General features: G+C 34.4%; 2 protein-coding genes across 2 annotated transcripts; both read right to left on the bottom strand.

The window, feature by feature from the left end:
* Positions 1–29: 29 nt before the first annotated feature.
* fws (Conserved oligomeric Golgi complex subunit 5 four way stop) lies at positions 30–2,515 on the bottom strand. The gene has a single exon (XM_073082144.1). It carries the CDS (start codon positions 2,391–2,393, stop codon positions 153–155), a length of 2,241 nt encoding a protein of 746 aa, XP_072938245.1. The 5' UTR covers positions 2,394–2,515; the 3' UTR covers positions 30–152.
* Positions 2,516–5,809: 3,294 nt separating this feature from the next.
* Ras85D (ras-like protein 1) lies at positions 5,810–11,615 on the bottom strand. The gene is made up of 2 exons (XM_073082342.1): positions 10,968–11,615; positions 5,810–7,625 (listed from the first exon to the last, which is right to left on the bottom strand). Exons 1-2 carry the CDS (start codon positions 11,361–11,363, stop codon positions 7,446–7,448), a joined length of 576 nt encoding a protein of 191 aa, XP_072938443.1. The 5' UTR covers positions 11,364–11,615; the 3' UTR covers positions 5,810–7,445.
* Between the last annotated feature and the right edge of the window lie 267 nt (positions 11,616–11,882).

The following is an 11,882-nucleotide window of genomic DNA, read 5'->3' as shown; positions in this document are numbered from 1 at the left end:
ATCTGTATAACAGTTAAAAAGAAAAATTATCTGTGTAACATTTAAAAAGAAAAAATAACAGACAAGTTTACTTTAATGTTAGAGAATAATTATATTTATATTATTTAGGATATTTTCTATTGTATACTAGCTACACAAATTAAGGTTGTAATTTATTTCTTCATAATCTTCCTCCCATCTTCGAGCATCTGCAGCAATATTGGGTAAACTTCATCATAAGTGGCTATTTGATTCTGTCTGACATGATTCTGGTATCTCTGTAAGGCGCCCGCAACAAACTCTAGTCTATCCCTCTCATTTTTGTGTGACTCCAGCCACTGCATCAGCTTCTGGACATTCCAGCCAGCACATGTGTGTGGTGCTAGCAGTTGTTGCTCTGCATGACTGAATAAAAACATCATAACTAATGAATACGGCAACGATGCACCTTCATATTGACTTTTAGCAATCTCTTGTGGAGTCTTTTCTAACAGTAAATACAATGCTTTCAGCTGGCGATAATGGTCGCCCAATTCCGAAATATCATTAATCAACGGCGCCAGTGACGTTTCTAAGTGCTTACAATCTGCCTGCAGTTTTGCCCGGCCGTACTTGCTCACAGGCCTCACATTACAAACATGTTGGACGAATCTTTCGATGCAAGCCTTTGATATATCCGTACAACATTCATTAAGTGCAGATTTCTCAGTAAACATTGACAAGTAGATATCCTTACATCTAGACACAAACTGTTGCAGCTCTTTCATGTATGGAGAGCATGAGAGAGCTTTGTTACTTGGCTCATCAACTCTGATCAAATCTGGTTCATCATGCATTGTCATCAGGATAATATAAAGAGAGTTTTTGATTGATTCAGCAAATTGTTGAAGAATTGGCAGACTGCTGATATCTTTAAGGCTATTCTGAACAATCTGTACACTTTCTTGTGGCAACATCGAGTTCATATTCACGAGAACTCTTCTTATTTGTGATGAGAAGTAGTGTAACGAATTGCAAAGCTCTGCATTCTTTTGCTGAGAACTTGTTGGTGGTTCTATGATCTGGGCGACATCACTGTCCATGGAGAGTCTTTGCTCCGCTTCCACATTCATTTGTTTAATGCTTTTGGCCACACTGTTTGCCAAACTTATGCTCAAATGCTTATCCCCAAGTGATATGCTAAGGGCCTCTGCTATGATTCTGACAGCATTGTCAATTTGGTCCATGGTTGGTACTTGGTTCAAATGCCACATACTTCTTACTGGTTCCAACAATTTTCCTAATGATTTGGACAAAAAGGCATTCTCCCATTTTGTTAAATATGACCTGTTCATTTCCAAGTTCTTACATTTTAGCCTTGACAGGAGATCATTGAAGCATTTTAGTAGTTTAGGATAATCAATTTCTACAGATTGGCTGACATTTAAAGGACTCTTTTCTAACTCCACACTGAATATTTTGGATAGGTCTGACCAAAAGTTTTTTGCAATATTCCTAAAGTTTCCGATGGCATGCAGCTCTGTTACAACATTTTGCAACATTATCACCTTCATGCAGCCATTGTAGATGTCAACTTTGAACAACTTTTCAATATTTTCCAACAATTTGATCTTGAAATCATGTGAGTTCATAATATTAGCCTTGCCTGGAGCAATACGACCCGAACTGGATTTCTTTACTTCTATGGATACCATCTGTACATTCAATGCATTATTAATTTCTTTCCTCAAGCTATTCAGAATGTTATCGACAGTAGTTTTAATTTGTTGTTCAGTGCACTGCAAGTTGTGGAATACCTTGAAACATTGTAGGAGTTTTGCCTTGTCTCCGCTTAGTAAACTAGCTTGAAGTAACTCAGTTGAGCTTGATAGTAACTCTTGTCGCCTCTGTACCACTTGTTTGAGGACATCGTCTAGAAGAGTTATACCCTCGAAGTCGTAGTCGCTTATCAGTTCGTTGAGCTCGAAGAGAATCATCGCCTCTTTCGCGGGGTTATCATTCACAGAACTAAGTTTATGCCACAGTGATAATATTTTCGCGGTGTGTCTGAGTAAGTTGCACGTGATTTGAACTCGCTCGAGCATGATTGTTTGGTTTTCCAACGAGTAGTACGGTGTATGAACTCTTTCTTTTAGTTTTTCGGCGCCACGCAATAAACCTTGAACTTGTAATCGGACGGCTTCCAGCATTGCCTCCAGATCGGATATGTGGCTCGCTTGAGTCAGCAGGTCGTTGTGCTTCGCTAACACTTGCACTTCTAAACTTTTCGTGAGTTTCTCAATGCCCTGCGCTAGTCTAGTGACTTGTTCTGACACGGAAATGTTTTCGCCGATGATCGGCTTGACCGAGTCGACGAGGAATTTACTGTAGAATTCATCATTTTCTATCTCTACGCACACGTCTTTTGCATCCATTTTTATTATATCTCTGCTAGCAAATATCCATTTATTTACTATAAAAGGTTTAATTATCGGATTACTACACTTCGATGTTATGACGTGAGTGACGTGACAATCTTTCCAACTGACAGTGACAATGTGATAAGCAACCACAGAACACAGTATGAATAACACAACATCATAATTGCAGACTATATATCCTAAGGGCTGACACACAAAAAAGCGTTGCGTGCCGCTCTGCAAAAGATAGCGTTTACTTGAAAAAAGGTTGAATATTTAGCCGTGTAGCAACTCTTTGATTTATATTGACCATATTCGTTTTTTGAGGGTAGGTATCTAAACTGCTTTAGAATCAGTGCAGTATAGTAAAAGTAATGCAAATCTGAACAATTTGAATTTGTGATAGAAAACATAACAAATTCAAAAGTATTAAAGCCGGTAGAATGCCACAATGACCCTTATTTCTGCACAATAATAGAGGTGTTCCACAATTTTGTCTTTTCATCAACTACATGCTGTCGCTATTTGTATGCAAATTATACAGAAGTGTAAATTTACTTGTTATTTGGCTTATATATTTTATTGAAACAAGTCACATGTAATTAAATTGATTTCACTTTAAGGGTAAAATATAAGTCATAATGTTATGAAAAAAAAACAAAGTATTTTGCCAATTTATTTATTTGATTGATTTGCACACATTGTTGTGCTATTATTACAGAATTAATGAATTACAATAGTAATATATAACTTTGAACAAATTGTGCACTAGCATCAAATCGGATCTTAACCATATAGGTACCATTAGGTACTTTAAACTGTGTATAGAATTGCTAAAATACCTTATTATTTTTATCTAAAACAAAATTATAAAAAATACAAGCTATAATGTATAATGAACAGTAATCCACATGGCAAAATGCTGGGTAGTTTTCGCAAACGAATCACATCGCAGCTCATTTTCTTTATTAATAAAATTAATAGTCTAAACTAAGGTACACAAATATTAATATTAGATACTTAAAACTAAAAAAAAATGTCGAAATTATTCACTTAAACTTGAATGTATAAAAAAATTCGTTTAATGATTTCATTGTACCTATGTATTAACCGTAAAAGAATAAACTGACTGACTATTATATCGATCGATATTTTGCACTAGTTCTCACCAAGTAATTAACTAAGACCGAGGTGTGTGTGTAACACTGAAACTTAGCAAAGAAATATAAAATAATTTTATACACATAATTCCCTGATAAAATGGCCATATTTATTACAATATTAATGTTTATGACATTATTTAACAAATTAATTTTCTTCACAAAAGTTGGGAAAAAGGCGGGATCATTTATATAAAGCACTATTAAAAAATGGCGGACTATTCAAGTGTCATATCAACATTTTAGGGTGAAAGTGATGGTATTTTAGTATGAAAACGGATTGACAATTTAATATTATCTAGCTATAAGAAATTAAGTATAATCATATTTTCAAGGTATTTTAGATGCGATTTATAACTAAAGGCGCGCCATGGCCAGATGCCATCATGCGACTTGACGAAAATTGAACTTAACCATTAGCTACAACAACAGTTCCTCTACTGTGCGCTTTAAAATGATATATTTTGTTTATTTAAGAATAAAAAAACATTCATACGCTCAACTACACCGGGTATTAGACATGTAAAATAAGTTTTTAACATTTTTCTAACTCAGTGTTGACAGTAGAAAATTTAGGAATATTCTCCTATAATATTTCACTACAGTAGAAAACATTCAACAACACTAAATGTACATTTATTATCATTAAGAATAATAAAGATTTAAGTATTTAGTCATAATATATTCCTCTAATATTCAGCAGCAGAAGCAGCATTGCTTCTAAATTGTCGAATTCATATTGTAGCTAATGAATGAATATCTTTATATTTATTTTTTCAAAAATCGTAGTTTATTCAGCTTGAGAACATTATTAAAATTGAAATGTAAGTTTTCGGATTTATTTATTATTTCAGCGTACATATTTACATATTTATATATACATTAGGAGATATAATTTTAGTATAAAATGTAGAAAAAGCTTGAGAGATACATAAGAAAATATAAAATAGTTGCCACTCAATTATGAGTTATAATTTTAATATTGTAAATTATTCACATATCTTTTCCGCTCGGAAAATGTTACTTATGTAAGTATTAATTTCTTTTTGTGACAAATTATCATTATCTGAGAAACAGAATTATCAAAAGAAATTACATAAAAAGGCCTTTTAACATTACGTGCAAAAACAGAATAATATAAAACATCTAAGTTTATTAGCAAATAATGGCAACACAGTGGTTTATATTATCTATAAAATATTTGCATGCCATTGTGACTTAATCTCTACACTGATTAGGAGTCTCGTATGCATATAAACACTATTTTATGCGACATTTTCGTTATTAACTATAATGTATAAAAATGTGTGTAGAAATATATAATGCATAGCTTTAGTAAAATACTTCATATTATAACGATAATGAGCCAAACGTATGTACTGGACCAGGCATGCACCATGTATTATTCTCTTGATATATTTAGTCAAATCATACTGTCAAACAATTACCATTGCACTAGTTTTAAAACAATTTTTGGTTGTCATTCTAATTTTGAACAATTAACACTATTTAAAAGACTTTCTACATATTACTGGTATAACAAACAACATATTATGTTTTAATAGTATTAAAAATAATATGAAAACAAGTGTTCTACTGGAACACTAGTTCTCATCTTATTTTTAAGTTATTTCATATTATGAATGAAATAAAAATACAAAATGAAAATGCTGTAAATAAAATGATCACTACTTACAATGAAAGCTATTTGTAATGTTAACTCTACACACAATAAGTAATTTAAGCTATCAGATACAATAAAGAAAACGTTGCTGACATGATAACATACTGCAATTATAGCTGATTATTCCTGTAGTATGATCCTGTATTCATTTTAGCATATTTTAACTACATAGTTTCGTAATGATGGATATTGATAAAACATGTAATTAATTTTCTTACTTTATAAAGTATTAAATTCAATAATTAATTAAACGAAAATATTTATTTATGATATCAAAAAGCGATCTATAATATGGCAACATGTTTTTATGTGTAAAGCACTTTGTGTCAAAATTGAAGGCAATGATTGGAAGTTCAAAAATACACAGTATATATTATTTATTATATTATTTTGCCTATAAATGTGACATTTTCCAGGTACTTTCCACTCTTTACTTCACATAAGACACTTTGTCCTATCTCATAATAAGCAAAAAGTTTGACATAATGTATTGTATGAAAAATTGAAATGTATTTTAATCATTAATTATTTATGGAAGCTCATAAATATATATTTCCGAAGTAAAGGATGCAGTATTGTGATGACTTTAATGAACTTAAAATCATTTGAAGATATAACTAAGATTATTTTCAGCCATTACTTAAGTCGTCGTAGTGTTGCCACAGAAATATACTGGCCTTGAATATTACACTTTAAAGAAATGTTTTCAAAATATTACAAATGGCAATTTTACAATATATTTAATACATTTCGTAGACAATTTGATTAATTTACAGTGTCACTGAATTAGCATGTTGTTATTAAGATTACAACCTATTTGTATGAAAAGAATATAATATATACTTTGTGCACAATCTCTACGGCAAATTCAAAAAATGTATTTTTATTATGAATACTATTTACATGCACAATGGAAATAAAATTCAACATTAGTTATACGTATTACTAAAAATACTTTGAAATAGTTCATAACAATCGTAATATGATAAAGAACTATAAAAGATTTGGCGTACACATGTGTCCACTATTAAGGGTTCATTTATACAGGCACGAAGCGTGTCAGGCGCGTGCCCTGGCAGACAAAAAGTATTGTCTCATACAGTGTACATTAATTTATTTATCTCTGCCGTGTAGGCACGGGAAGTGACTGAGAAAATATTGTATAGAAACATGGTTTTGTCTGCTAAAACCCGTGCCTGTCACGTTCGAGGTAGGTATACATAAATGGGGTCTAAAACCGCATTGAAAGACTTCATATTTTGCTATTTTAGTTTGACTAAGTGATTTTTAAAATGTATTTCTCAGTTAAATATTCAGTTAGAATCAATTACTGAATTGAGTTCTATTGTGCAAAGTGTGCGAAGGTGTGCAAAAATAAATCTATAGTAATCAGTAATCACTAACATCACGGCTTATATGTTCCTAACTTATTCCTTTTGAACAGTGGACACAGAGAGCCAAGCTATATAGACGATGTTTCGAATGCCATTAATAGTTCGATAAATTGAGATACTCGTATTATTTGTTATAGATATACGACTTTACGTTCATGTTATTTACAATTGCAATTTTTAAATATCGATTGTAATTTTAGCAAGAATAAATTACATAAATCAAGTAGGCATAGTCACATGATGTAGTAGTGTGCATAAAAATAAGGTTACAATATTTTTTGCACTACTACAGCAAGATTGAAAGAAAATCTGCCTGTATATCTAAAACAACATACAGCATACTTGGAGTATGTCCAAGTAGACTCTAGAATTGATCAAGTATAAAGTACGGACGCATTTTCATTAGACGATAACATTGAGAAATCAATTGAGATATATGGAATATTGTGGGATAAACAATTGAAATTGATAGTAATTTGAAATTACTTCCTTAGTCCACTTCTACAGAAACATATTACAGTAGAACACAAAGTCTGACGCTTTTTTTTCACGCGACCGGTAAACTTGCCTTCATAAAAAACAATAAAACTAATCTCACACCTTGAAATTATGACGTCAGAACTACTATTTTGTCTATTGGCAATACAGACCATACACAATAGGTTGGCAGCGCCCCTAGTGAGAAAAACTTGCGACCGATTCCCATTTCAATTCAAATATTCCCGTACGATCGTACAAAACCAAAACCGCATCGCCTAATGAAAATGCGCTCCAAGTATGCATCTCGCACGCACATAAAAGATATGGTTACCACGCCCCCATCCGACGTTTATATGAGCGTACACTTATACTTACGGCGGTCGCCGAGCTTGTTGCCCCGCCTGTACTTCTTGCCGCGGCTTTCCTTGTCCTTGCGGATCTCGCGGACTAGCGTGTAGAACGCGTCGTCGACCCCCATGCGGGTCTTGGCTGACGTCTCCACGAATGGGACGCCGTAACTCCGCGCCACCTGGAATTTTAAGGCAAAACGGTTCATAACATTGTACATACATGAGGACCCGCGTGGCGAAGTTATTACTGGTCTCTCGCGCAAGGGTTCGATCCTCGGCGAGATAGACATCTGAGTCATTAATTTGCATATCTGCTCTGGGACTGGGTGTTTGTGTGTCGTGTGTCCATGGCTCCTACCACACAGAGGATCCAAGTGTGGGGCTATGAGTGTAGACTCCGTACACATCTAATGTATGGACTTGGTCAGATGTCGTCCTGCCACAAAAAAGTCTTGATATCAGTGACATCTGTCAAGTCTAAAAGTATTCTTCAATATACTAGTATCTTTCAATATGAAACAGACTTTACCCAAGTCACAGAAAATCACTGATTCATGAACATCAAACTTTTATTGTCTCACTGCTGGGAATGAGTCTCCTTTCTGCAATGAGAAGGATTAGGTAACCTTAGTAACCCTTCCCATAAAGATAGACCCATGCCCAGCAGTAGGACATACAAGAGAGTGGCAGCCAATCATTGACAAGGACATTAGTGAAGGGCCTAGCATTATATGTATATAAAGAACAAAACAATATATCTAAAGGTCAATGTTTTGTCATACATAATGTTAGTTAATTATTTATAGCTGACACATATTTAAAATGTAACAATAGTGTATTTGTTTAAAACAAGCGCTAATTGATAATAATGTTGACTGTAAACATAAAATTATAAATTGTATGCATAGTACATAGAGAATTCCCTTACACATGAATGAGTAACTAATAAGATCAGTTATAAAATAGAATGTGGGGTAAAACTATTATTGAGATCATAACCTTGGGGGGTTTAGGGGTCTAGACCACCTCCCCCTTAGGGTAGCAGAAACAAATTCTTCAAAAAAAACTTGAATTCCATTTATGAGTTAAAATTAGACCACAATCATCAAAATTTTAGTACATATTTTTTATATTGCTATTGATTATTGATTGTCACTAAAGCTCATCATTAGCAGCCAAAAAAAGTAAAGAAAATTGGTTGTCAAACCAAAGACGAAAATATTCTTAACTATTCTGCCATAGGCTATTTATATATATTACTAGCTGACCCGCCAAACGTTATGTTGCCATATAAATAAAAAAATGTTAAGAGTGAATAACCCTTATCACTTAGGGGTATGAAAAATAGATGTTGGCCGATTCTCATAGATACCGGATAAGCACAAAAAATTTAATCAAAATCGGTCAAGCCGTTTTGGAGGAGTATGGCAATGAAAACTGTGACACGAGAATTTTATATTTATATATATTATATTACTAATACCAACAGATTTTATACTTGTATCTGAGTCATACAGTCACAGTAATTAAGATGAGAAAACATTATAATTAATGTATCTCTGAGATGAGTAAAGTTTTATTAATGGTGTTCTTTATCTACAGCTGTGTGTCATCAATTTAGTAAAGTTGAGTGCGGCATGAGCAATCTTGTATGCATCTGTTTTTATTTACAGAGAGTGTTATCCTATCTTTTTGTATATACATGATATATATATGTGTTTCTATGGATAGAAATATTGAAATTTTCATCTGTCATTATAAAATAACAGGCATTTTTGTGAAGAAGCAAACTACCATGCTACCTGATGGTAAGCTACTGTTGCCCAGGGACATCTAATGCTAAGCTTTGGTTTGTTTGCACTTGGCTAGTGAGGTGGACTACGGCTTAAGCCCAGAATTTGAAAATCAATTCAGCATAACGAGCTGGCTTGGTTCTGTTGTGGAATCAGGAAAGCCTAGATTATAACCAGGAAGGAACAACCCAGTGTACCCAGCTCCTATATTAATAGCTACCATCATATCAACTGCTGATTTACTTAAATTGTTGTAACTCTTTGAGATGTGGAAAAATAAAAGCAAGGAGATAATTTATTTGTTTTGGTGAGTTTTGTTTTTAAAGTTATAGTTCGCAACAAACCTACAAGTGGATCTACATTAATTTTTGTCATTATTGTCAGCGATCATCATATCTTTTTTATTTATATCCTATACTGTCAAACATTTGGTAGTCCAGAGCTTGACAAAAATGTTAATTATAAAATAAATGTTAATAATCTCTGCGATAGGGAGCATTCAAGTATTATGTAATGCAATTTTTGAAGATTTTCGCCCCCCCCTCCCCCCCTTGTAATGCACCGTAATGTTTTTCGGTACACCCTCTCCCCCTCTCTAAACATTACGTAACACTCAAGACTATATGTATAATGAGCTGAACTAGGTCCTGGGTATTCTAAGTTAGTCTAAGTATAGTCAAAGCACTGTATACTGCTATACTGTACTATACTTAGTCTAACTCAGGACTTAGTTCGGCTGAACACAATCAAGGGATTCCCCATAAAACGTAAATGAAAAGGGTTGCCAATTTGGGAGTTTAATTCCCTAATTTTTTTATTTAAAAAAAGAAAACAATGTTATGTAACGTGTTGTAAGAAAGACCCCCTTCCCCCCTGTAACGCATCATAACGTTTAACAAGACCCCCTCCCCCTCAAATTGCATTACATAATACACACAACACCCCCATAGAATGATGTATGGGGTTGATCTTGTATATATTGTTTTAGTATTTGATGCGCCCCTGGCAGGCCATATAGAGGCGACAAAATCATATTGTCACCAGAATGGCTAAAACTCTAACATGCAAAGGGGCTTCTTTACTTGTTAGATTCTTAAGCCTGCCTAGTCATGATATTCTTTTATACTTATAGTTTCTGTGCTATATATCTATGCTTATCCCTACATATCTTATACATTGTTACATATGAAAATATATCTGTGTGTCCAAATAATTTAAATTCAAGTGAGTTAATTTAATTTTGTTCGTAAATATTTCATCTCTTAATCACTCTCATGTTAAGTTTGCTCCATGACCCTTAGTAAGGTTAGCCATTCAAGCTTCAAATAGTATCTGCAAGGCAATGTTTTTGTAGTTATGAGTTCAAATCAAATCAAACTTGTTAACACTCATTGTATAGAAGAATACTGTTTTGTCTGCCACAGCGCACATCTGACACATTGTCACACATATGTAAATATTCTTACTCTTATTTATCATTTACCTTATTTCATTTGGGTAGTGTATATGGAAGTACCATTTGCTTTTAACTCATAAATATTGCACTCTGAATCAAAATGTTCTGTATCTGTAATATTATGACTGAAACTGGACTTTAAACCGAACATTTGACAAGTATATGTTGTAAACAAAGCAACAACATGGTTCATGTCCGGGTCATGTCAAGATAGAACTAACCGTAAATCATGAATGATACTGTGATCAAAATAAACAGGTTAGTGAACTTACTTCGCGCGCTTGTGTCATGTCGACGGCCCACGCCTGCAGGTCGCACTTGTTGCCCACCAGCACCATGGGCACCTCCTCCGCGTCCTTCACCCGCTTGATCTGCTCGCGGTACGACCCAATGTCCTCGAAACTCTTTGCGCTGTTCACCGCGAACACCAGCAGGAACCCTTCCCCGGTCCGCATGTACTGGTCTCTCATCGCGGAGTACTCCTCTTGACCCGCGGTATCCAGAATGTCCAGCAAACACGTCTCCCCGTCGATCACAACTTGCTTCCTATACGAGTCCTCTATCGTGGGGTCGTACTCGTCCACGAAGTGGTTCTGGATCAGCTGGATGGTCAGCGCGGACTTCCCCACGCCGCCCGCCCCTACGACCACCAACTTGTACTCTGTCATCTTGCGAGATAGTAGAAATATTTTTTTGTAACACCAAATGTCACTTGCACAGAAAACGCCCCGCTGCGATCCGCCACACCTCTGATATTACTCACATCGGCATGGCTGTCGCGACCTGTTATGTATGTTATTGCACTCACTGTACCCGTAAAACGGCTAATTAATGTATTATTAGAGGCAAATGCAATAAATAACAATGAGGCAGTTCACTCACCCTACTGTCACAGATTATAAAGGTATTGTTTACACGTGACATTACAGATGATATCGATTGAGCTGGATGACTTTTCACGGTCAGTTTAAAATGTTTCAGCTTTGGGTTACAAATAATAATTTACAAAATCTTAAACGTCTAAAAATATATTATCTTACACCTTATTATTTGTAACCTTGTAAATTGTAGTGAGTTAGCCAAATTATCTTTTCGTACTGTAAGAAGACTACCGCACTAATGTTTTTACTGCGGGCAGGTTTAATGTTTCACAAAAGTAAAGCGACACGCGTTAATTTAATAAATTA

Source organism: Epargyreus clarus, unplaced genomic scaffold (genome assembly GCF_041222505.1).
Source record: "Epargyreus clarus isolate Ecla_fem2 unplaced genomic scaffold, WU_Ecla_fem_2.2 ptg000017l, whole genome shotgun sequence".
NCBI lineage: Eukaryota > Metazoa > Arthropoda > Insecta > Lepidoptera > Hesperiidae > Epargyreus > Epargyreus clarus.
Note: the sequence above shows the minus strand (reverse complement) of the source record. Positions and strands in the feature narration are given on the sequence as shown.